Source organism: Anguilla rostrata, chromosome 8 (genome assembly GCF_018555375.3).
Source record: "Anguilla rostrata isolate EN2019 chromosome 8, ASM1855537v3, whole genome shotgun sequence".
Lineage (NCBI taxonomy): Eukaryota > Metazoa > Chordata > Actinopteri > Anguilliformes > Anguillidae > Anguilla > Anguilla rostrata.
Window position 1 is genome coordinate 32,190,197 of NC_057940.1, and position 27,334 is coordinate 32,217,530.

The window sequence follows — 27,334 nt, forward strand, 5'->3', positions numbered from 1 at the left end:
CGAAGGTAAAATTAAGAACCATTTTGATGTGGCCTCCTGTATCTGAATAATCTTAAAATACCAAACTTAAAATGGTGCAGAAGAATGGTGGTGGATCTTTATTTGCTGTCACTGGTTTAGCATATACATCTCTGTCAGGGCATGATGGTAATCTGAAGATCTGACCTTGTCTCAGTGCACTGGCCTTAGAACCTGGGACCAGAAGCTCATTGGCATGACCCATTCATCGAGTCTGCCTCTGAAAACCATGCTGTTAGGCAAAAGGAACCTAACCAAAGAGGCTGGCCATCAAAACATTGCTTCAGATGTGAAATAATTGCAGGTCTGTTGATTCTTCACTTTTCTTTGATCTCTCTGACAAGGTCCTTATGATTTATGACTCTCCACACCTCTTTTTTTTTTGCTCTTCTTTGCACATCAATATTTGTGCTTGCTTACAACTTTGAGACAGCAATACAGAACACCACAATGCAGGAAATGAAGGATGTCAGCATGTCAAACTGCAGGCCTACACAGTGTCCACACTTGGTGCATACAAAGGGGTAAATATTCCATATTTACACATCATAGTCCCGTGTTCCGACAACCTATCCCAAATGAATGGTTTATAACTTGCAGACTACTTCCTGGAATATTTGTGCGTCAAAATTAGAGTTTCCTTTCTGTAAATTGCATTCCCCTGTTCCCAGTCTTCACTTCCTTATTGTTAGGTTCTAAGTACAGACTACATACAATCTATGTTCAGTTTTAAAGAAAAGATTCCTTTCCGACAAATTCAAATGTCTTCTGTATTCTTTGCCTTGACCCAACACAATAGCCAGCAAAGTTACACCAATGGAGAAGCTTAACTGCATGCCACTGACTGACTGTGTTGGTCCTTCAATTGTTCAGGACAATTTGTGATATGGAAAGGTGGTATGAAAATGTGATATGAAAATGTGATTACATAAGCATTTGGCCACAGAGAGGTGTGACTTGCAAAAGAGATGTTTTTCTAAAGTAAAACCTGACCTTTCACCAAGACACAGGCTGGAGTACCCTTCCTACACCCACTCCTCTGGTCACAGGACACAAAGAGGAACTGACACAACTACCCCCAGAACACACTGGAGACCTGAAACTACAGGACTTGTTTTCACTGGCCCAGAGTAAGAGCACTACACTTTTTTCTCCAACTCTCTGCATTTCCATTTATTTATGACACATAAATAAATGAAAGAAAGATGTTCATTAAGCTGAGCATTACTCGGAGAGCCCATTTAAGTAAGCCCTGTGAAGTGTAGTTTAAGAACTGCGGTTGTAACCAGATGGTTGCATTTTCTAAATCATGGGTGGGTTGTAAATCATGTTGTTGTTATGTACTTAACTTCAGTCATTATCTACTGGCCTATATCTTTTGGACTTTATACTCAGTTATAGATTGAGGAACAGGCAATATCCCCTTGGAGAAATGTCACAAAAAGCATGACTAATAAATAATTGGTTTACAATCTGGTCTTTATCTATTTTGGGTGATAAAACTTGGTCTATAACTGAAGCAGACAAACTGCATGAAAAAAACGATACTCGTGTCCATTGAGTCTTTTATTTGATGAGCTACGGCGTGGCTGGTCATTACCACCAAATAAGGTAATCTTGACCTGTTTCCATATCACATGAAAATACTAACTCAGTACATGATTTCCTTGGATTAAAGTCCAGCACCTATGTTGAAATTGGATGGGGCCAGCAGGACCATCTGACATAATCTAATCAGTGTTGCCAATTTAGGAAATGAGTCACCAGATCTTGAAACTTTTGAAAATATTAAGGGCTCTACATGCTTTGGGCAAATTATCCCAGCCTCTAAAGCGAAAGGGTTACTTCCTTGGCCCTGTCTATGCGCTTAACGTGCCACCAGTGCAAACAAAAGAGGAGAAGGACCCAAGCTATTCTCATTTCATGACAGGGCAGTGGCATCGCCTGGCCTGACCATTCGGGGATGCAGCCCCGAATATTTTTTCTTTAGCCCCGAATAATTCTCCACTTTGAGCGGTTTGTCACTACGTAACTGAACATCAGTAAAAGACGACGGCAATGTTGTATATTATCTCAATGAATGGAGGCAAGACCAATCAGAGAGGGTTTACAGGAAAATACGTGGAAATACTTGTGTCTTATTGGCTGACAGGTCTCTGTCGGGGTTACTATGCCAAACGCTAGCTCACACAGTCAGTCAGTGTGAGGAAAAAATGGACATACGAAGATTTTTTTAACCGGTAAAGGGGTTGATGAAGCTGAAGCACAACCATCATCTCATGCTGAGCCAGGAAAACAAGGTGTGTAAATGTCATATGAGTTCAAGTCAAGTCATGAGGTCAAGTTACGTGAACACGATACGAGCAGAGCATAAGTTATGTAAGGAATAAACCACAACAGGCTGTCCAGTTATTGGAAAATAATGTACGACGGAGGTGGTGATGCGGCCGAGGCGAAGCCGCTTAACCAGCCCCAAAGTAGGCTACATTATTTTCCCAATAACGGGACAGCCCGGAGGGGTTTATTCCACTTATACAACGGGTTACCAACAATGACTATATATGGTTACTTCTATATTTATTTATTTTTATCAATTTAATCCGCTGAAAGTGAAATTCTTCCGCAGGCGTTTGGGCATATTATTTTACCGTTGTCAAGCAAAACTCTGGCTGGTAGTTCTATTTGCACCGTTGTTAAGCAAAAACCTCTGGTCGTTAATTCTATGAACACAATGATTCTATCAAGAACAAATAGTTCCTTCTCGTTTCATACCATACAATTAGCACAATTTTTGTCATTACATTATTTAATAAAACTGCATGAAACCAAGTCAATCAAATTCATCTCCCTAGCACTGTCTTGCTTTTTAAATGGTGGTCGCGCAGTGTAGACATAACGTCTTTCTAAAGCCGTCTTTACACTGCCGGGTTAAAATGCTGTAGCAGACCAGGGATAGAATTAGTGATGATCAATTTCCACAGACGTTCTTTATCCACCTTTTGCCCGGTATGAACGTCTTTCACTGCAGAGAGGAATCTGCGGGATTCGCTGTGGCGCGTGCAATTATGTATCTCGTGCACAATAAACATCGTCTTTTCTCGTGAATGATTGTTGTGTGATATTTTTGAAACCCCGCCTTGTAAAATGTTACCCCTGGTGTTTCTGGTTTTGCTAGCTAAACTGTTCGAGAATAAAGCTGAGCTGGGTGTTAAATTAGCAATCAGAACAAGAAGAATAAAACAAAAACAAAGGAGATTTCATCAAAAAAGGGCATCAAGGCTGAAGGAACATATGAGGAAGCGTAATAAAATAATAACGTTAATCCCGTCAATTAATTTTTTTATTTAGTTTTCGTTTCTAAATATCAGCTACCATACGGTCTTGGGTTTTGTTTGTAATTAATTCCCAGATCAGGGGCTTCCCTCCCTTTAGCTAAAATTTGAAAGAATCCCTGATTATTGATCATTTTGATAATTATAAAAATGTGATTGTTTTTTCTGGAAAACTTACTAAGAAATATTAATCATTCATAGATTTAAAGACTGTTCTTTTCACTTACTTGCAAGTTCTATTTCTTTCTTTCTTTCTAATTGCAAATAAATTCAGTAATTTCATTTAATCTTAACTATATGTCTGTTTCCCTTCTTACATTGCAGCTTGGACAAGTTGGGTCAAAACAATACTGAAGTAGGCTAAATTTAACCAGATAATATAATTTTAAAAAGACAGAATTCAGTCATTGTCTTCATTTTTCCACAGGTAACAATATTTTCTCATGTTTTACTACCTGTACCATTGAGGTGAGAATTGTGGTTCATATCAAGTAGGTCCATCAGCAATGATTTTGCAACCAAATTATGAAAGTTTACTCAGTCACTTTGAGTAGTTAGCCGTTTTCAAATCTCATTCATGAAATTGCCATTGTATTATGGGTTTTCCATCATGTAGGCCTAGTAATAATGGTAGTAGGTATCCGATATGACGCTCATTTTGGTTTGAGACATTCGAGTGGCTGGAATATTCATGTTCAGATTATATGGTAAATCAAATCCAAACCCTTCCTTTCTTCTCCAATTTTCACATTTTTTAAGCAATGCGTAGCCCTCACATGCAAGAAAAAAATGCATGGAAACAGTCTATTTAGAAGTACGCTTTTAAAAGTGTTTCGGAGAAGGATCTGGGCTCAGCCCCTGATGGTTAACAGTCCAGCCAATGTCCCTGTTAGATAGGGGCATGAAAGTTGATGTCATCAAACAGCTACTGCACCTTTTCAGATACATATCAACGAATGGACCACAATCTGAGGTCTGGACAAAGGTTAAATGCAGTTATAAAGCGGGTTGTCTGCCACTTGAATAGATGAGCAAAAAATATTATTACGCAACATCCTCTCGGTACTGAAACGTATGAAAAGAGTTCAGAACGCATCAACTGATCTCCTGACAATGTGACAGGTGAGGTCCAAAGTTACAGATCAGTTTACTTTAATGAAAGCTCCGAAATTCCCCCATTAAGACCGCTCTTTATCGTTGCATAACATGTTGCCTTCTGAACTTATCCCTTTAACGACGTAAACGTAAATGCGGCACACACACACTAATTTGTTATGCATACAGGCTAATCACTTTGTAGGTTGCTCGGATTAGGCCTACCTTGTTTTGCAAACCTTCCAGCAGACTTGTTGGTACATGAAGTTGCTGGAAGGTCAAGGTGCGCAACAAGTTGTTAGTGTTTCCACCAGCATGCTGTTTTTTAGACATACCCAATATCGTTGTGCAACGTTTGAGTGTAGCCTAGGCCCTATTCACAAACATATGAAAGAGCTTTTATGAGATGTAGTCTGCTGTTTTCCAAACAAACAAATAAAATCCTATGTTTTTGAACACAAGCCTTGAGTAAACCTCCTTAAATGAGAAAATACAGTGGCAATTGGCTAATCACTCGTTTGATAAACGCCCACATTGGTAGACAGCCATTAGCCAAAACTACATTTGCCTTTTCCATAGGTGACTCTGGATTCAGCGTTAAATGTAGGTTAGTCCATGGCCAGAAACCGAGGTGATAACATCATAACCGTCGAATTACAACCAACACACTTTTTTATTTAAAGACACCGCACTGTCATAATTCATATTCATTTCGGAGCTAGCAATAATTTAACATGGCGATATGATTTCCGCCCCGCGATCCAATATCACTATCATTTTCAATTTACAACAATGAGTGAATGTAGCAAAATTTCCTATAACTTTATCAATGTTGTTGTTTAAATCTTAGTCACTGTGCTTAATAAACAATCTGGCGTTTTACTCCGTTAAAAGAATAACCATAATAGAAAATAAAATCAATGGAAGAAGACAAAACAACTAAGTTTACAGAGACTGCACAAAACTAATTCCGAATAGGTTACTCCTTGCGAACCACCAAGGTGGCCTACTGCTCGTCCACAGTCGTTGACTAAAAAAACTAAACAAAACTCTTTAGCTAATGACTATCTTCAATCAGATAGCCTTCTTCCGTAATTCAGTGTTATTAGTTATTTGTAATGGTAGCTACAAAGTAAATTCAAAGTGCACATTTCTGACATCAGTGGACGTGTCCTTTGATTCGTTAAGTAGCCAACAGGTGACTGCAACAATGTACTTGTCATACTATAATTTGCACTTTATTCTTTTCGATGGTGTTCACACTTTCGACTGCTCCTTATAAACAGCTTAAGAATGAAATTAGTTCAAGGTGTCAATCTACGTAATTAGGCTACCTCACTGCACTACAAACATGGCTACACATGCATTTTAGACTCGCTAATAACACTTTGACAAGCAAGTTAGTTTTGTGATCTGCCTCTATCAAACAGTTCGTTCCATAGTTTTCAATAACTAAATATATACGTGTACACGATGCAATAACGGAAAATGCTTCAGGATTCCTGTCACAACTTCCTACCTCCAAAGAGATGAGGCGATAGGTGAGCAGGCAACGAGCCTATCAGGAGGCGGGGACCTTCCTGATCTCTTCCGTCCCTTTCGCCGGTGTTCTCTTCTGGGGTGCTACTGCCAGATTCGTGTGAGCTGTTGGCGATGTTACCGAAGCCGGATTGATGAAGTGACTGAGGCCTCGTTCCCGACCCCCCTCCACTGTTGCCACTGTATCTTGTTCTATGGCCGTGGTGCTGAGCCCCGGCCGACGTGGTTCCCGAGGCCCCGTGTGATGAGGCACCATACGCATGGTATCTCATTGCCACGGCTGCAGTTCTGCCGTTTCCGTTACTACCGTTACTAGTGCTTGAGGGCACATCTGAGCCGGAATAAGCTCTGGTTCGGCCACTGGCAGCTGGGCTACTTTGATTTGCCCCCATATTTGTAGCCCGATGCCAATCTATCCACCGATTACTTGCTGTCGATATGGCCCCAGCAGCGCTCCAACTGAAAAGTTTTGCAGTGCGTGATTTAAAGGGCACGGAACACGAGGAGCAGAATTCCAAGCGGTCTTACCAGCAACGTGGGAAAGAAGCAGGTCACCACTTTAACTCCCATGACAAGGCAATTGAAAAAGCTCACCAAAACAGTGACAAGTCTGACAACCAACGGAAAGCAGGCAACATACAAAAATAAAGAAAATCTAATACGTCCTTAAAGTGTTAAATGCATAACGACGACAGTCCAGGAAAACAAACTGTTGATGTTCCAGGCTTTCTAGTCACAGATTATTTTTGGACTTAATTTGCTTTGGTTGTTTTCTCAGTAACGTCTTCTCCGCCATACCTCCTCTTTTAAGTGAGAAAGTGAAGAGGTAGTCCTTACAATTCCTTTTTGTGCGACTGTAGCCATAGCCCAGACACTGTGCACATGCAAACGAGGCTTTGAAATGCTGAGGTAAAGGGAGCGAGCTGGTGGGCAAACGAAACGGAAAAAACTGTCGAGAAAGAAGTAGGAGTGCGTGTGCAGTCCAGAAGGTGCATGAGTGGTTGTCGAGTGCAAACCAAGGACTCCCCTCCCTCTCGTCGTGCGTCAGGTGACGTCAGTGCTAGAGCGGCACCAGCCTAGCTACATCAACAATATAATATTAGAAACTATAGGAGTACGATCACAGTAATCTCTGGTAATGTGCGAGATTGTCAGCTATCAGTGTGCTCCAAAACTGTTGTCTCAATCTCCTGTGTGTTATCATCACAAAAGCGCATTCAGGAAATAGCTTTTTGCACTCATTGCAATTTACAGGGGGTAAAAAATAAAATGCGCTTAGTTGGATTCTTTATGGGGGGTTTAAAACTGGCAAGACTTAATCAGTTACGTTTCTTATCATATAGACGGACTTTTTCCACATTTAAAACCAAGGAATGTTTTCAATACATACGTTTAATATAAAATAAGCATTATGTTAATATAGTATAATATCACTCTATATAAACGTGGTGCTGTGCATGATTTCTTGTAAACATGCTGCACGCCGACAAAAATAGAGAAGTAGGCCATGGAACACATTTGTTGGCTAAATGGCTTTAAGTCGTCAAGGGTCCAAGGTATCAAATGAGCCTCAAACCATCATGCTGCTGCCAGATATGCAATAGATACTACAAGAATTGCTTCTCCTGATTAATTTTCCTGTTGAACTCAATGGAAAAAATATTTAGGAGAAACAATGCTTGTAGTATCTACTGCATATCTGGCAGCAGCACGGTGGTTTGAGGCTCATTTAATACCTTGGACCCTTTATGACTTAAAGCCATTTAGCCAACAAATGTGTTCCATACTGTATCAGCATAATTTTCAGATGAATCTAGTCCCACCCCCCAATTCCCATAGAGATCCATTCAAATGCAGAGAGTTTTTGTATCGCTTGTAGGACAACCTGACAATAAGATATCCAGACTCTGATGATGTTGATAGGTCACAGACATCAGGAAGTCATGGTATGCAAATGATATGCAACCAAATACAAAACATTACTCTTTTATTTGACATTATGTTAATTTGTCTAAAAACACTGAAATGGGGGATTACATATAAAAAAGTGCTGTAATTACTACGTGGTGAAACCAAAATGTATAAGAATACCCTTTAATAAAATCTCTGAGCCTGCACTTTGACCACATGTGAATTGTTTGATTACAAACAGAGAAAATAAAATATTAAATCAGAAAAAAGCAGAAAAATGCAGGTGGTTTTGATGATGTGGCTGATCGGTGTATATATTGGCTTGACCTTGACACATACAGAATGTAATGATAATAACCATGCAACTTTCATGCACGTCAGCATAATTACTGTTGCAAGCAACTGTCATGCAAGTCAAAATAATGTGCATGACTGCAATTTATGCTAACTTCAAGAAAAGCTGATAACCTTTGCAAACTAATATTATTACTGTTCCTGTCCATAAATGATAGAAATATGAAGTGATATCATACGCTCCAAAGGACCAGAAGACTACACATGCATATTTTGACACTTTTTCACTTATAATGTTTAATTTCTTGCTTTGGCCGAATGTTTTCCTGACTGTTTCCTGTTGTATTATTGCCTATCTGCAGAGATGCAAATGTCTGCACCTGATGTACATGACACACACACGCACATACACACGTGCACACACACTCACTCCTATATTGTGAATTTCATGGTTGAGTTAAAATCTTAACTGTGTATTTCATTTACATAAAATGTACATTGCCTTTGAAGCCTAGAATTTTTATGACAAAGGTCCATTTGAAAGAACAATTATAAAATCACACACCCAATACATTGTGAATATTAATACAATTATTATCCCTGTATGTTTTGCTAAATGAATTCAAGAATTTACTGCTACTGAAAAGACAGACACCAGGAATGATCTTTGTTTCAGGGAAATATTTTGTAGGTAGTGGCATTGCTATAAAACCCCTTCATCAGCATAGGTACTTCAGTTCAATGACTTGCCCAGCAGTCCAGAATCACACCCTGAATGTGGCAGCTCCATGGGGTCATGCACAGTTGGCTATAGTGTCAGTTAGAGAGGGAGGGTTTTTAGGCCAATGGGGTTTCTCTTACCTGATCATACAAAAGGAACTTCTCTGGTTAACAGATGGCCTGCAGTCTGTCCACATTACCTTCTGAGGAAACCTAGCATGGCAGATGTGAGTGCAACAGCAGGCCTACAAATATGATTGGCTATTCAAAATTTGGAGAAATAATTGCTATAATTAACAGTCACCATTAAAATTACTTTCATGCGACTACTCTTCACATTCGTTTTTGTGTTTAAAGGATTATTTGTGGTTATTCTTATTCCAATATTTTTTATAAACATGTTTTAAAAAACGTGTCACTTATGGTTATTTAACTAACAATAATGTGGCATAGAACATATTAGTATGCTTTATGTTTATTAGTAGTCAAAATTATGTCTATTGAAATAACAAGATGGCCTGCTTCCTCACAACCACACTGAAAAAGTAACTGCAATGAGTTAAATATCATTGGATGATGAGGCTGAATTGGATGTGTTCTCTAACTGAAACATAATAAATGCCAAAAAATAAAGTACAAAATAAAGAGTATATGATTAATATATCTTAGCATATACTTCATATTACAGGCCTGTCCAAACCTGAATTCCCAATTTACTTTCAATTTTATAAAGAAAAATGGAGCCTGGAAACAGAAACTGAACATGCATTAAACTAAATGATACAATGCATCCAATAAATATATTTCATATCATATCAACACAAAGCTGAGTTTGTCCCCATCAAATAAACAAGTAAATAAATTGTGATGGGCAATTGGAGCCCTTTAATGGCGGATGCCACATCAGGTACTGTCCTTTTTGATAATTTTCACATGCCATCAGAGGTGTGTTCTTCTGCACAGCGTGAGGAAATCCCTCAATTGACAGACACAGAACTCCACCAATAGCAGAAAACTTCCTTCATTGACTTTGGCACAACGAGCAGCTTTCAGGCAGAAAAACTTCTCTCTGGGCCTCGGTAGATTATAATATCTGTTGAGGTGGAGGGAAGGTGGAGGTTAAGGTGGAGATCATAAAAACAGGAAGTGGTTAAGAACACCAACCTGTGAATGAAAAGCAAGACGTTTGGTTGCTTTTTTCAGTAAACCACAATTTTGACTGTGTATGGGGGAGGGCGGCAGCTGTCACTTCCTATGCAGCTCAGATAACAAACGGGGCACACAGGTGTTTTGCGGCACACCGTATTCTTGCAGAGAAGCAACATTCTTCATGCACCTTGCACCGAAGTATCAATACAAATATTTCTTATTACCTGTGTATTGGAAGTAGCCTTTACCCTTTAACTCCATCCAATTCTGAGTATTTCACCATTTTTATTTTTAAAAAAGATCACCCAAATGATCCTGAATAAAGCCAATTCTAAAATTAATATAAAATCACCCTGGATTATTTTCAGAGTGAAAATACCAATACTGCCCTCTGGTGCCTAAAATAAGGACTTGAATGAACCAGTCTTCAACACCAAGCCATCTTATTTTGGTACAACAATTACATAATAAAATAAAAACTAAATGAAATCATTAAAAACCTATGCTTTAAGTATCTGTAGCATATTTGGTCATGCTAAATGCACAATGACATGCAGCATGTGCTGTTGATTTATATTAAGAATAATTTGAGGATATTTCCCACGGCACCTGTGTGTGTCACAATCAGTTCTCCCCACGGCTGATCCCATGATATTCTTTCAGAATTTGTGGGATGCTGATTCTGGGCAAATCCCAAACAATGGTGTTATTTACTCTGTGTGTGTGTGTGTGTGTGTGTGTGTCTGTGTAAAAGACAGAAGTGGACGTCATCATTGGATTCGATGGACAACCAAGAGTGTGTCTGTGTGTGACTATATGTGTCAGCAGGTTGGCATGGAGACCTGAATGAGGGCAGTGGCCATTTTAAGAGTGCTGTGATTCCCCTAATACAAAACATAAACAAAATCAGTCTGCAAGGTTGGCAATGACACATTAGTGGTTAGGTTGACATTTTCTTGTCACACCAACTGCAGTTTTGTCTGTCAAGTAGCAAACAGCTGATTCTCCAAACAAAAAGCAGAAAGATTTAACATCATTTCAACATATATTTTAAATCAGAATTTTACACACATTGGAATATAAAACATAAAACACACAGGGGAAAAAAAAAACAATAAAAACATACATTTCAGAAGCAAAAGAAAAATACAAAATATAACACAAGCTCATTAAAAACTCATGAAAAAGAACTACCGCAAGGGCATGAGATTACACTGAAACGAAAATGCAATAAATTAAAAATGAAAGATAGCAGCTTTTCACTGGAATGAAACTGAGACATAAAGAAGTAGAAACAAAAGACAGCAGCTTTGACAAATCTCACAATAGACTTCAATTGATATGAACCTTTTTTTAACGTTTACAGTACACCGGCATTAACAGGAAGCCAATCTGCATCAAAGGGAATCCAATGCTAAACAGATACTTTAAGAACATGGTAGTTCAGGAGGATCAAACAACATCCACAGAGGTTGTCAGTGAGGTGCTGTCTCGGCTATCGCAGAGTTTTCTCACAAGATTGCTGTGTCATTACCACAATGTTATACCATTATATCAAGACTGCACAACTATAATGCGTAGACTGACACAGGGTCAATAGTTATGTCATGGTCTACAATACTTTATTGGGCCATGTGTTGCATCTGGGTCCACAGTGTTGCCCTGCTTTGAGATATACTCCCGTGTGTAGAGTGGGTCAGGAAGATATGACTGATGCCTTTCAGCAAATAATCATTTATGTTGGTCTGATTAAGGCTGGACTCCAGTTAACATGTAAAGCTCTCACAGTGGTGCTGCATAATGCTGCTACAATGTTACAGAAATGTTTTGGGTATGTCTGGTATGAAGACTAAGTTGTGCAGTGTTGGTTATTGTCAGAAGAGCATCGAACAAGAAGGGTATTCAGTTGAATGGTTGCTTTTTGACGGTCACTGGCTTATGGTTGCCGATTTTTGGTATGGTATTTTTTTTATGGTATGTGATTTACAATGGTTACAGGTTGATGGTCATTGATTTTACGACAAAGACTATGGCAAGCTAGCTGTAACCAAGATAAAGGGACCAGGAGAACAATGGGTACATAAACTCCTACAAGACAACAAAATCTTGTATCAAACAACTCATGCCTCCCACATTTCATATTAAAGCATATTAAACTGTGTATTGTCCTATAGCTGGGCTGTAATACACCAATTACAGTACAGACAGGATGCTAAAATGCTAAGATGAAGGAGCCTGTTTTCACAGTAATTTGTGAAAACAGGCTTGTACCAACAATGTTAAAGGCAGGCCTTGCCCTGGCTAGCAGTGAAGATGAGCCAGATGGTCTCAGGGCATTACCGGCTGCTTGAGTAGCAAATCCCAGCTGAGGGTGGAGCCATTTTTATTTCAGCAAGCTACTGAATTGCCTGTATGAATCACATGAATAATGTGTAAAATGAGCAATGTAAGTCACCTTTGATAAAGGTGTTTGCCAATACATTGTGGTAATTTAATAAGGAGCATAGTGGAACAATGTCAGGGCCATTATCAGAAGTCACCTGCAATAGTTGCCATCAGGTTTATTTATTTCATCTGCAGTATGGATATAGCACTCACTGTAATATTCTCCATACGCCACCCTGTTTTTAACCCTTTGAATTTGTTACACGACTCTTGTTGAACAAAACCTACAGTCCGAATTTCCTTGTCAAAAGCCATGGGAAATCTGTTCACATTCACACAACGCACCACTGTAAAATGCAATTACACATCACCCAAATTCATGAATTCCTAGAACTGAACAAGACAACAATGACATTCGTTCTGTTCAGTTACTCCACACAAAGAATTCTGAACACTTTTCAGCCCTGAGCCAATTGGGACAAATGTGTACCAATGCCACTGAAAACCAGTTTTAAACTTCATTACTCCAGCCCACTGTTGCATCTTTTTGTTTTGCACAGACTCCATGGGAAGACCATTAAAGACTGTCAAGGTGTGTTATACATCTACCCTGAAATGCATAAAAATGCTAATGTGACAAATTTCCTGCACTAATGCCAGTTCCCATACCAGTTGACATAGCGCATCTGGGGATTTCCTTGACAACTTCAGAAATCACATACATTCACTCAGTTTGATCACACAGCCCTCTCTAGTTCAAAAAATCACAATCACACACTACTTTTTACTGTATCAAGAGCATCCGTCTCCCTTTGTTCTACCACTCCAGTGCTTCCCCAAAGGGAATAATGATCCTGACTGAGGAGTAGAGTACCATCTACAGCAGCTCTACTCTCACGGAAGTATCTCTTATTCAGTAAGAGATTACAGCAAAGGTCCTTGCATTCTAAGCCTTTTCTTAGCACGTCAGTGTGAGGAGATCAACTAGAGTAATACACAAAGTTAGGCTGAGACAGTCTGGGCTACATCATGAGCATGGAGTCCAAAACAGCAGGACACAGTTAGCTTCATCCCACCAGCACACACTCGGTTTAAGTGTTCCCCAGATCACTGCTGCACAGCTAGTGTAGAGGTGCATAAAGGGTTTCCAGTTGTCATCAGTGCTAGCTCTCTCCTGTCATACACTCTGGATTGCAGTGTGGAAAGTGTCATAGGAATGCAGAGTTGCAGTTGCAGACAGCTGAGTTGCAGTTCTCCTTGTACAGGAGTGCATTGTACAACTGCTAATTCCAAATTTGAGAATAAATTAATTTAATAAATTAAATAAAAAATAAAATGTAGGGTGCTCCTCTTCCTAAATTTCATAAACTTCATCAATTGTGGTCCCCACATAGGGAGGCTGAAAAAGTTCCCTTTTGTGAATAGAAGGGTTGCTCAACATTGTGATCCAATCTCTTTGCTCAGCAGTTGCCTCTAATCAGGGCAACTCACTGCTGAATATATACTGAAGCTATGAAAGTCATATTTCCTTTCCCAATGGTACAACAGCAGACCAGCAACATTTGAGGTAAAAGTACAGCTTCTTAACCAATTGATAACCACCTGAAAAACTTTTTTTCTGCCTTTCTCATTTTGGCCTCTCTTCTCCAACTCTCCTAATCTAAAACCCCTTTCACACACAAAACCTGGGGTTGACACGATATATTTAACACACGTTCTTCCCACGTTTGACCCATTCACACCACACTACAGTATTCCAAGTGTCTAATTAAATACTGGCTTCTTCGCAGCAAGTGAGGTGCTGAGACTTCTAGCACAAAATGGCTGCCAAACCTCACCCAAGAAGGTTCCTCATCATGACGGTGAATGAGACAAATTATCCCCTCTCCAACGAACGCTCTGATATCCTTTATTGATGAAAGATGCAGGAATCGCTACTATTGTTATTTCTGAAACATCACAGAAGGTGTTGTGGGGGCTGTGAAGCTAGGCTAGCTTGGAGGCAGAGGTGCTACCATCACACACCATTATATGCTGTCCCTGTAATTAATGATAATTGCGAGCAATTAACTTTTAAGTGTTCTCTGAATCTTCAAGACTGAAGAAATTTCTTCAAAAGAGCTGTTCGTTTAAAATAAATAGTACACTTCAATTATCATGTGCAACACTGCAATCTGATGAAATGACTTCCCCCGTGAGATTAAATTAAGCATGTTGTTTTGATTCACTTCAACGATCAAAGGGATTTATTGCCATGCATGTGTCTTAAACCCACAAGCACATACACATATGCATTCATTTCATCCCTAACACACAATAAACCCTTTTTAATGGACAGAAACATCTCCAACACATCCCCAGTACACAGGTTCAGTTGTGATAACATTTCATTATGACATGTTGGGACTTTGCTGCCTGTGACACACGTTGGTCAGTCCTATCATTGCTACTGTTCTTTCCTATTGGTGTTGTTTCATTGCCCGCTCCTGAACACAAAACAAACAGCAAACCAACCAATGACACGGTGAGTGCTGATCAGCTGCTGCAGTCACATCACTGCATTCAACCTTTTGAAAAAACAATTTCAGCTAAAATAAGAAACTGGTCTACAGCAGGAGATGTGTGTTGATACTGTACATGTGTGGAGGTGGGACTTAATTACATGAACTGTTCATCTGACAATATCCCAGCAACCACCCTGTTTTTTTCTCTGTTTGTCGGGAAGATGGGCAGTGGTATTAAGAAGCCTATTGAGAGTGTACTACTTTGGAAAGCTTAGCTGTCGAGCAGTTAAAGGGTAGGGTAACGTGGTGCAGTTCAGCTGGCTGTCCTGTGTGTGTGTGCGTGTGTGTTTATCTGTGTGTCTGTGTGTGTGTTTATGTGTGTGTACAGGAGTATAGGAGTAGGGCAGTGGAGGTTCTCTCTGCCTCCCTCGACCCCTGCTGGAAGGCGTTACTGTTGGCTGACGCCCATCTGCTGGTGGTCGGCCTCAGGCTCCTCCTCCACGTCCGCGTGGTACTCCTCGAAGGTGTCGTCATCAATGTCAGGAAGACCGAGGAGCTGAGGCAGAGGCAGGCCAGTTAAGACTGGCTACAGAGTCACGTCACACCTTCATCACCACCGCTACAGAGGTCAAATCTCTCATAATACTCAGGCCAGCTTATCCAGCCTGTGGATATTGTTCAGTTAGTCCTCAGCTTTTGACAATAGTGTTGACAGATTAATTATCCCAACTCAACTTAAAGTCCAAGTTATGATCACAGCTGTGTCAGATGTATCAGTCTTTGTTCAAGCCTGTTAGCCTAGTATAGCTCAACCCATGCATATTTTGCACATATACTGTAATCATAAATACACAATTGTAAAGTCTTGGTGGTGTAGTCAGAGAGAAGGGAAAACAGGTGTGAACACACTGTAGTCAAGTGAGAGAAAAACCGGTGGTTTTGTGCAGATTCTTTGTGTTGCTCTGAACACCATGGGCGTGGTGGTGGTGGTGGTGGTGGTGGGGCGTTTGGGCGAGGGGTGATGTTATTGTACTCACAGGCCTGAAGGATCTGAAGACCTTGTCCAGAATCTCCAGCAGAGTTTTCTTCCCACAGGAGGAGATGTAGTCTTGGGCCAGCTGCAGGAATGGCAGGCAGTCTTCACTCTCGCTCCACACGTGCTGAGAGGAACAAACACCACACAACATGCATCAGAGCTGACTGACACTCGCTTCCGCCCAATCACGAGATGGACCCGTTCACCTCCCCCCCCCACACTCTGCTCTTAAAGCAGTAGTTTCATTATATCACAGATAAACTGCTATTAAATTGTGTTATTTTACTCACACACAGATTGATCATTTAAAAACCTGAAAGGTTATTTTTGTGTACATAGACTGTTGTCACACAGACAGTGCAAAATTAGACCAAAGTCAGTAGATCACCAGTGAGCTCACATAAAATGACATTGACCTGCATTTTGGTGTTGTTTTTGTTGTTCTGTTGGCCACCTTCTCACTCATTCCCATCTGCTTGAGAAGTGACAGCACTCATAAATCATACAGGGCTATTTTAAGGCACTTCAGTGATAGCAGCCTAAGTCAACAGGCTTAGGCTGCTATCATTGAAGTGCCTTAAAATAGCCCTTTGCAGATACAAATGAAGTATTATTAGTGTCAAATTGAGAGTGAGGCTGGTTTCATTTCAGTAGTGTGAATGGAGGTGCAGAAAGACCTTTGCAGATACTAATGAAGTATTATTAGAGGGTCTACAGAAACTTACACAGAAGTCAACTCTGAGTCATCATTCATATACAGCACTGGCACAAATTATTTAAACATTTATAAACAAAGTTTGATGATTAATGAAATATTTTTCAACAATTTCTCGTTTTGGCATAATAAATCCATTAAATAATAAATGTAATATCAACATAAAACAAAAAATGAAGAAATAATTAGCATTTGTGTTAAACAAGTAATAATCATTGCACCTTCCTATATGTATTTGTTCATATTAGTCTAATTTATCTAACTGTTGGAAATTTAACATTTAGCTTGAACATGTATTTCAATTTATTTCAGATTACTGATGGTCACATAATACATACCGTTACCACTTGTGGTCAAGAAGACCACTGTTTCGAACACATTTTTACAGATGAAAATGGCTCAGAGAAACAATAACAGAAGAAAGTGCACAGATAAAAGTTTTAAGAGTACTAAACCAATCTTGTGCCAGTACTGTATACTGGATGAATGTATATATTCATCAGTGTTATTCATCATATTAAAGCTCAGAAGAAGAAACACGTTTTTCATCTTCACTGTTGATCTTCACTGCCCTTTCAAAGGGTGATAAGAGTGGCTCACAGATCAAACAAATAGCTCCACAGACTCTCAGATGAGGCATACTCTGGAAATATGTGTGCTACTCCGCTCTGGATGTCTTTCAATAGCAGCTTCTACTATTTCAGTTTCTCGCGTATACAAAGCTCTTGCAACATGAAGTATTACAGAAATGTAATAAAATCCTGACATGTTTGTTGAGTAGTATCTTATGACTTTAAGGGCCTGATTTACTAAGACCTTTAGCACATGCAAATTGTTTTAGCACAAGCGAAACTCATAACATAAGCAATGACTGGTGCAAAACAAATACCATGAGCAATCGTTGGAAATGTTATTGGTTTTGTGTGTAATGGCCTTAGTAAATGAGCCCCTAAGTGTCAACATTTCCTGAAGCTGGATGACATTAAGTACAATGGCGCCACCTTGTGTCAGTAGTGGCGGGACACGTTTTGATTGGAGGATGCAACAGGAGGCTGGGTGAACAGCTGACTGTACCCGCTGCTCATGATGGGACAGCAAGGCTCCAGGAGCCTCAGAATGGGTGGAGCTAAAATGTATCCATCTGTGGTGGGACCAATTGCAGTGTCATTCTAAGGAAAGGATAACCGCTTGTTTGGCTCACACAAGTCAGTGACTGACAGCATAAGGTAGCTCAGCACATTTTCCAGCTCATCAATCCTCCTGAGTCAGCCTCTCTCACTGACAGTGATCCCTCAGGCCCAAAGCAATTTCATATGCAGGTGCATTAAGGTTCACACTACAGTGCAGTGTGTGACTTCACCTTGCCTACTCTCCACATACAAGCAACTAGCTTAACAGATAGAAAATTCATCCCTGTGGCCTTACATTTTTCATCATTTATACAACAGCTGCATATGCAAATTCTGACATGGCCTCTAGTGGCACCACAAAGAGCACTGGCTGAGTTAATAGCCTCATAAAAGCTGACCAGGAGACACTGCTGACTCCACAGCCACTGACAGAGGTAGTGGACTGTACAGAGCTGACTAATCATGCTTCTAGCTACATACATAAATTACACTGTTCAAAAAAAGAAGAAGAAGAAGAAACAGAGAAACAGAACTATGATTCGGCCTTCCTGAACAGTGTGCTAACAAATGCCATGTTCATATTTGAGTATCCTTGTCTGACTCATCGGAATGGATATGCTGAAATTATGTTGCATGGGTGCAAAAGATTCTTTGTCTTCTGTGAAGCTGGCTCATATTGCCTTCACGTTGCCCGGAACTGTGGGCCACAACTCTCCAGCAATGACAGTGAAAGATAATAAGTGATTCAGAGGCACTGGACAATGACAATCTTTAGAGGAGATATGGGGAACAGTTCGTTATGGATTAGCTACACTGTACTAGCTGAGCACATTGAGATGACAGTACAGAACAGCTTTGGAGGGGGGGGGGTGTACAACGAAAGTGGACACTATAGTCTTGCTGCTATTACCAGTACAGATATAATTTTTTGTCCTCTGTTCTTTTTACAAAAAGGGAAGGTGAGGCCTGCCTTACATTATTGGCTGCCCTGCAGTTCCTTTGCTATAGTGTGACGGTGATGTCCAACATTCTTTAGAATTAGCAAAAACAGCAGGTCCAACCACAGATAAGCAAGGTATCTTAGAGAACTTATTGTGCAACAGCAGGACTAGGAAGACAGAAATACTTTCCCCTAGTTGTACACAGGCCCCCTGAATCAGCTGAGACATTCTAGCCTAAAATAAATATGTAAAAAGACCAAATGAGACATTTGCAACAGATTTCACATCTCCAGCTGCCAACACACCCACCCCACCCCACCACTGCAATGTTATCTACTGTCACTCCAGCCTGTTATTTGTATTCCCCTGTCGAGCAGAGGGTGGGGGCCACTCCTGGTCTTAGTGGGCTGGACATGCTGTCCTTATATTAGTATTGATCTGGCTTCAGTAACTGGACCCCACCCCCCATGCACACACTTCTGAGACCTGGCTGCTGCAGGGAGTTATTTTTGGGTGATGGTTTCTGCCCTTGGGATGAGCAGTGCAGGGCAATGTAGGTTGGGTGTGTGAGTGTCAGACTGAGCATTCGCTCAGAGCATCGCTGCAGGTCATCCTCGCTGCGGTCCAGTCAGGAAGTGATCCTGGGGTGGCCCCACGATTGTCACAGTGTCATTCAGCAAGGTCTCGGCACCACACTCTACTCCACAACCACATGGCACTTCAAGACAAATTATTATGACAGCGCAATATGATGTCCGTGATGCTCATTTGAGGTGGTGTGTGTGTATTTATGTGGTATACGTCAGATGTCCTGGGGTTCAGCAGTTAGGCACTGCACTCACAGTGATGCTGCACTACAGTCTCACCCCACTCCACAGCACACCTTTGAGTGCTCCAGAATGAAGCCTTGTCAGGTGCTCTGCAACTCCACTGCAGCTCATACAAATGGAAGGAAAAACTACAGTGACATCACAATGCCAATGTGGTGACATCACAATGGCCCCGATCCTGAGCAGTAAGCCCAGATGTATTGATGGGGCAAATTCACAAAAGCCAAAAAGCCTCACCCATTGTATTTGGCTAAAATCAGTAACACGGATCCCTGAATGCATCCTCCTCCCCACCAAACGCAGGGATGCCGAACACTGCATTCCAAAACTCTCCATCTTTCACTCCTCCCTGTTAAAATGACTTCATTAGTAGAGGCTCATAGCCTGGCAGACATATGCTTTAGAGTGCTTGTCCTGTATTGAGTTCTGGTGTTGTTTTGCTTTACTGCTGCATCATCCCATCACTCTCCCATCCTGTACGTTTCGGTTTGCTCTGTGGTATCTGTGGTAACACATAGTAATTATGCCATTGTTGGGTGGGGCGAAGGCAGTGTGTTCACCCCTGTGTGCTAGCTTCTTCGTGAATAGGATAAGTAAAAATGCTACAAATGGATCTAGGTGGAAACTACACCCAAAACAACAGCCTGTGCAGTTACAAAAATATTTAATGCACTTATTTCATCGATATTAATGGTAGTGAAATTGTTAACACTACAGAGAGCCACCCCACTGAGAATCCATACTTCATTGTCCATGATTCCTGTCCTGTGTTGCATTTTGAAAAGAGCTCAGGGACTGCTGCCATATTGAATAAAATGTAATAGACTGACCCTAGAGGAAGGTGATTATGCTGTCACAACAACAAAGCCAATATGTTCATCAAACTATGATGGATACAATGGTTCTGTGCATACACATAATATACTTTAAAATGTGTGTATTTTATTTGTAAACCAAGGATGAAGTCAGACGTGGGGCTAAGCTCACCGAGGGTTATAGCAGCTAAGTGAATGATGTCATTCTTACAAACAGCATGAAAGTTCAGACTCTCAGTTGAACTATACACCTGAATGGTATCACAGTGCGCACAAGGAGCAAACGTTAAAAGTACTCAGAATAGTTAAATAACAAGTATTTTATAAACCGCTGCGCAGAACCTAGAAGGAATGCTGAACACTGTAGGAATTGCGCTGGCTTTCAGGCTGTCCTGCTGACATAATGTATTATCTCTCAGGAGACCAACGAGTCTGAAAATGGATACGGCAGCATACAGCTCCCACACCCAACGCCCTCTGCTTTCAGGACCAGCGTGTGCACAGAAGACATTTACACCGAGAAATCGGTTTGACAAAAGTAAACATAAACACGATAATATATGAACTGTTTTTATTAAGAAACAAAACACATCAATCATAATCATAATCGGCCGAGAACCTCATCGTTAGGCAGCTGCAAGCTACTGTGGGTGCACCAAACTGCGGTTACCCAATGTATGACATCATTACATTCGCCATAAAGCAAACGGATCCATTCGCGCATCTTATTGGATCCTTTGGACCAAGAACCCATGCCCGACACGTCAACACCCCTTTTCAATCGCACGCGCTTGCAAACACTCGCATATACAGTTTTGTCATACTTACAAAATTGTCTGTACCGCCATTCATGTTATCTGGGCACAGGACGTAGAACGAGATCCCCGGTTCTGCATAGAAATCCAACCGTCTCTCGTCTATCTCCTCCGCGAAGATGAGATCAAATGGGTTGCCGGAGCACCATTTCTCGGCTGTGTCAACCAGCTGCTTGAATTCCATCCTTTGTCAGCTGTTTTATGCACCTGAGTGGTCGAAGCGGAGCCGGTGAGCCGGGAATATCTTCCTCGCACCCTAAATGATGTTCAGTAGAACAGCTGACAGCGTTCCTAAGCTCTAGCACCCCGTCCGCATGGTGAAATATACTAGTTAGCAGCTTCGCACATTGGTTTCTCGACGATATTCTCCCCAGCTCGCTAGACTTGCAGAGACGAGATGCGCCGTGCTGATTTTCTGGGTAATGTGGGCATCACACGCACAGCCCTACGACATGTAACGTAACGTCCCTCTCCTAACGCGATGACGAAAGAATGAAAACACCGTCCTGTCGGAAAAACCATGTTTTTGGGCAACAGTTGTATTTTGTTGCACCAGTTCATGACGAGAACATATTAGCCTTATAAAAATAATTTGCATTATTAGATTCATCCTGTGGATTCACAAAGGATCATATTTTGAAAGCTGAGTGCTGTTTTCGAATTGGCTGTACAAACGGCAAGCATGCATTTTCAAACAACAGACCCGACATTTCATGTAGGTTAAAATAAACTATATTATGTTACAGTTTCTGAGGCAAACATATAGTTCAAGGACACGATAGAAACCTGCCCAAAATGAAGATGTAGGCTACAGTTGCCTAACGTAGGCAAAAAATGACTTATTAATTATTTTCCGTATAAATAGATCAGAAGACATTGCCACTTGCCATGCCGTTTATATGATCACAAACGAGCATTCACTTGGTCATCAGTCTTTCCTGTGATAACCATATCATATGGCTACTTTACAATTATTTCACAGTTTATTTGTAAAGCCCAATATCTAGGTCTTACAATTTGTGCAATGTAATAATAATAATAATAATAACAATAATAATAGTAATCATTGAATGAATAGTGAAGTACAACATTGTGGCAAAGCAGATACAGTAAAAGGTATGCTTATGGCGCTGTTATCCAGTGAAATGCTCTGTTCTCGTCCATTTGTCTTACAGTAATAAAGGACAGCTGAAACAGGGCAAAGGATTAACCCAGTTCGATAAGAGTCATCTTCCTTCCACATACTACAGGCCTTCTATCTATTACAATAAAAGGTAGTAGAAGAGATTATTGTAAATATGCACATACTGTACATTCTATTAAACAATCATAAGCCTCAATTCTCTGCAACTCAAATACTTTTGAAAAAGTGTAACATGATGAGTTCCTCTGTGGCATTTGGATTTTCTTTCTAGGAGCTATTGCCACTGGCTGTGTGAAATATATTTTAAATCTCTCCCACAGAGCAAGAACAAGTTTCTAAAAAATCATTTTTTAACATCTCCTCTGTGATATCCTCCCTTAATACTAGGGAAAATACAGCTAGAAGATGGTAAACTCCAGCTATTGATCTTGTTACCTCTATGTTTATGATTTCTTTTCACTATGCCATATAATAATATACTCTGATAACATTCATCAGTATTTATCGTGGCTGTATTGCCATTATTGCTATTATAATATTTTTTCCCACTCATTGATTTCTTTATCTTAAATGACACTGATGTAAGACAATGTTGTTGTCTGACGGACTCAAGTGTGGGGTGCATCACGTAAAGGAGAGTATGGGGGTGGGGGGGTAGGGGGGTCATACAATTCCACAGAAAGGAACACGGGTCTGTCAATATTGCAAGATATGAAAATTCTTGACAGAGCAGTTCTATTTAGTGCACATGTATGTGAAGATTCAGTCCTTACCAGAATGATAAGGGTTGAATATGGGTTAAGACACCAAGGTGAAGCTGCATTCTCAGTTATGAATCACATTCACCCAAACAGATTATAAAACTGAAGAACAACGTTTTACTTCTCAAAGTGAAACAATAAAACCACTACTGTTCATTTACCGCCTACAGGTTGATTAAGTATGTGATCCAAGCGGCCAAACATGAAATGATAAGAAGAAGCATTCTATATGAAACAATTCATTTCAATCTCTCATAAACTTTCATAATTTTTTTTTTTACTTTGAGTAATCTGAGACCTCTGTGGGGAGAAAAGACAGTTCTTAAAAAGGTGCCTGAGCCAGAATTCCAATTCTTACACTACTTGTGGGTCTCTTCACTTTTTGAAAAGAAAAAACATCTTGATTTTTCCACATCCAGAAAAGACACAATGCTTAGTAAGCCTTTCCAACCTAGCTTTCCCACGCAAAAGTGGCCAGAGCATCATTTACATATTACAAGTAAAAAAAAAAAACGCCTAGTTAAAAAAAATGAACAGCTTGATAAAATTCTGGGATTGCAACTGCAGTTGGAACGAAAACCAGCATACACAGGAGGTCCCCAGGATCAAGGTTGGGAACCACTGGTCTAAGGAAGCAGACTTTTGGAGGATGGATTCTTCTGCTAGAGAGTGTTCTGGCCATAGAATGTAGGGCCCATGTGAGAGGTTCAAATCCGTCCTCTCATTAGAAATTTCCGAAATTACCATTCAAGCTCTGCAAAATGCAATTAACTCTGATTGGCTGTCAGGGTAGTAACAATGGTCTAAGATGCCCAACTCAGGGTGAAGCTCCAGGCTCATTAGTAAGTTGTAGTCCCAAAGGAGCAACATGGCTTGGAATTCCGCTTCTGATGGTACTTTTTAAGCGTGTGATACCTATGTTTTTGAAGTTTGATCGAAAGATTTACTTCTATAGGTGTCAGAATGGCCGAGTGGTCTAAGGCGCCAGACTCAAGGTAACGCAACCTTCCATGTCTTGGAGTGTTCTGGTCTCCAGTTGGAGGCGTGGGTTCAAATCCCACTTCTGACAGTTGATTTTGAGTTTGTTAGTCATGCTCTCTGAAATTAAATGATATAGCTTAATAACTCCAGGGTCAGATGCATTACAGAGAATGATATACATGAAGTTCCAAGTGCAGGTTCAAAGCATTTGTTTTGTTTTTCCTGTGTTCTTTTTAGCTTTCCGAGCTTGTGTGCCTGTCATTAAAGCAGTAAACATGGCAATGTATTGTTCCTTCTGTAACATTGTCCCCCAAAGTTGTCAGAATGGCCTGAAACTTAATAACACAATGCAAGTTTGACTCGTTATTTGCTTTGTCTTTGAATTCTTCATTATCTACCAGATTGTTGAGTTTAGTGCCCATGTGTCCACATTTCCACAAGTCAGGAGCTTATTGATTCACCTCAATCTTTAATTAAATTTGTTCCCTCTTTTTTATGCAATTGTTTGCAATATTGAATAAGTACATGAACAACAATCGTATTCTTCATGGAATGCTTAGCTGTTTCTGACATAATGCAGCTTAAGAGCATAAATAATCCCTGTAGACATGAAGAAGCACCTAATTAATAAAAATGAACAGCTTGTTAAAATTCTGAGATTGCAATTGCAGTTGGAACGAAAACCAGCATACACAGGAGGTCCCCAGGAACCACTGGTCTAAGGTATCAGACTTTTGGAGGATAGATTATTTTGCCAGAGAGTGTTCTGGCCATAGAATGTAAGGCTCATATGAGAGGTTCAAATCCCTTCTCTCATTAGAATTTTCCAAAATTATCATTCAAACTGCAAAATTCCATCAACTCTGATTGGCTGTCAGGATAGTGACTCAGGGTGAAGCTCCAGGCTCATTAGTAAGTTCTGTAGTCCCAAAGGAGCAACATGGGTTGGAATGCCACTTCTAATGGTACTTTTTAAGAGTGTGATACCTATGTTTTTGAAGTTTGATCAAAAGGTTCTTTTTTGTAGGTGTCAGAATGGCCGAGTGGTCTAAGGCGCCAGACTCAAGGTAACGCAACCTTCCCTGTCCCGGAGTGTTCTGGTCTCCAGTTGGAGGCGTGGGTTCAAATCCCACTTCTGACAGCTGATTTTGAGATTGTTATTCATGTCTGTCAAATGAAATTTTAATGCAGGTCATTAAATCAGTAAAAATAACAATGTATAGCACTATCTTCTAGATCACATCAGAAACAAATTCAAAGTCCCCACTCTTATCATAATTCAGAACTCTATATACTCTATCTATATACACTTACATTTACATTTTAGGCATTTAATTCATGCTGTTATCCACAACGACATACAATTTGTGCACAATGAATAGGCCTAGATTTGTAAATTTCCATTATTCCAAGAAGTAATTAATAAGAGTGCAATGCCCAGGCCATTACACACTGGTGATAGGAAATCCTTTCATGGAACATCAACATTTCAGAACAACAATAATATGCTTTTGATATGGATAATCGTGTGACAATAATTCCTGACAGAAAGGACCAGGAAGCTGGATGAAAGGTCAGCCAGCGGATGCATACTACTAAGAAGAAACACACACCTGCCACTGCAAGAATCTTGAAGGTTATTCACCATTGCCATTGTATTACAGTAATATAGTATAAGTGGTTTCAATTCCACCAGATAACACAGTCTCAATTATAATTTTATTTTGAATATATCAGAGCTATTCTGATCTCATACATGAAAAAGTATGTGTATTCATTTTTCTGTTAAAGTTCCAACATGGTGATACAGCATTAACTGGCAGGATATGCTAAACAAAGTTTTAATAAAAAATAACGATGCAAGAAACAGCTCATGCAAGGTAACACATATTAGAAGTATATGTATTTGGTTGCTATATCACTGGTTTTTAAGTAAAAGCATTGCCCATTTTATCTTTTATGAATACATAAGATACATTTATTTACTTTACGAACAATAAAAAGGTAGAGGTTCAGTGGTTATCAAAAGAATTTGAATTGATCTATCTTTTTGGTGAAGTGCGAGAATCAGAAACGGTACCTGACTGTACCGTTTAGAATACTGGTACCAGTGTTGTCCACCGGGGGCAGCAAAAATCTGTCCGTATAAGTTAAATCTTGCTCCTGTTTTCAAAAGGTGATATTAATGCCCTTTTAATCTTGATTTTCAATACCTGATGGAACACAATCACAATGTGCTGCTTCCAAGCCAGTGTGAATACTGAAGTGTATGATCTAATGCTAGTTGTTTAACCTTTATTAACAAAATATTTCATTATTTGTTACACAGGAACCATGTGTGTCTCTGGATTTGAGGCCGTCATTAGAACCGCTATGTTACGTATAACATATGTAACTAAATATTAGTGATTTTTCAGATGGTTTTGACGTTGAGTCTTTTTCAGTTCAATTTGTCAGTGGTTGTATAAAAAGTCACTGTCTCTGTCTCAATTTGAACAACCATAGCGTCTGCTATACTCAGAGCTTCCATACTACAATCAAATCCAATTAAATTGGCACATTCTACAAAAATTTGTTGCAGTACACTTTACAATGGATCCTGGCCGAACCCCCTCAAGACCTAGTGTGGAGGTGGCAAGGAAAAACTCCTTGGGTGGGACAGACAGGAAGAAACGTTAAGAGAGCCAAAAAACCAGATTCAGATTCAGATTAATTTGAATAAAATGCACTTTTGCCTGGCTGTCAATAACTTTCAGTGGGGGTTTGTCTTTCCTACTGAATAATTTACCTTAAACAGCAAAACGTAAACTGTAAAATCAGCTTACAGAGTATTTTTAACTTGCAGCAGTGTACATTTTGGACTCATTTAATCTCTGTTAGAATTTCACTTCAAGAATTTTTCGCTTTGTGCACATTAGTCCCTGCCGACGACAGTACTGTTTTCACAATTTTGCTCTAATTTAAGAACCCTTTACTTGCACTCTAAAACCTGTATCAGTCGCAACACCAATTACCACCAAGCTAAAACACCTTTTTGCTGTCTGCTTCTACAAAAACAGACAGAACCCAGGCAGTCCAAAAGGGGTTCCAAAAGAACACAGTGCCAGCATCCCTTTGATCCAGTGTTAAACAAATTCCTAATTAGTTATTTAATGATTCTTGTGTAGCCTTTGAAGGCTGTTTTAGTACATATTCTTCCTTCCTGGCCATGAACATGGA

General features: G+C 40.0%; 2 protein-coding genes and 2 non-coding genes across 4 annotated transcripts in view; 2 read left to right on the forward strand and 2 right to left on the reverse strand.

Annotated features, from left to right (window-relative positions):
• The window catches only part of LOC135261431 (E3 ubiquitin-protein ligase znrf2-like), a 32,102-nt gene extending 25,081 nt beyond the window's left edge, over nt 1–7,021 (reverse strand). Inside the window, exon 1 of the mRNA XM_064347727.1 lies at nt 5,965–7,021. Within this exon, the coding sequence (XP_064203797.1) occupies nt 5,965–6,376 (412 nt within the window). The 5' untranslated portion in view covers nt 6,377–7,021. The remainder of the gene's footprint in view (nt 1–5,964) is intronic.
• A 7,308-nt stretch (nt 7,022–14,329) lies between these two features.
• mturn (maturin, neural progenitor differentiation regulator homolog (Xenopus)) lies at nt 14,330–21,667 on the reverse strand. The gene is made up of 3 exons (XM_064347728.1): nt 21,243–21,667; nt 15,985–16,107; nt 14,330–15,503 (listed from the first exon to the last, which is right to left on the reverse strand). Exons 1-3 carry the CDS (start codon nt 21,411–21,413, stop codon nt 15,396–15,398), a joined length of 402 nt encoding a protein of 133 aa, XP_064203798.1. The 5' UTR covers nt 21,414–21,667; the 3' UTR covers nt 14,330–15,395.
• A 2,424-nt stretch (nt 21,668–24,091) lies between these two features.
• On the forward strand, nt 24,092–24,203 carry trnal-caa (transfer RNA leucine (anticodon CAA)). The gene is made up of 2 exons: nt 24,092–24,129; nt 24,158–24,203. It is a non-coding gene; the product is annotated as a tRNA-Leu (tRNA).
• Nucleotides 24,204–25,144: 941 nt separating this feature from the next.
• trnal-caa (transfer RNA leucine (anticodon CAA)) lies at nt 25,145–25,256 on the forward strand. Its single transcript has 2 exons — nt 25,145–25,182; nt 25,211–25,256. It is a non-coding gene; the product is annotated as a tRNA-Leu (tRNA).
• Nucleotides 25,257–27,334: the final 2,078 nt, after the last annotated feature.

Bases quoted from the DNA above. Each gene is read 5' to 3' on its own strand.
- mturn (XM_064347728.1), bottom strand. From the start codon at position 21,413: ATGGAATTCAAGCAGCTGGTTGACACAGCCGAGAAATGGTGCTCCGGC. The intron at 16,108-21,242 runs GTAAGTATGACA...TGTTCCTCTCAG, and splicing joins ATGGCGGTACAGACAATTTT to CACGTGTGGAGCGAGAGTGA. The intron at 15,504-15,984 runs GTGAGTACAATA...CCTCTGCCTCAG, and splicing joins TCTTCAGATCCTTCAGGCCT to CTCCTCGGTCTTCCTGACAT.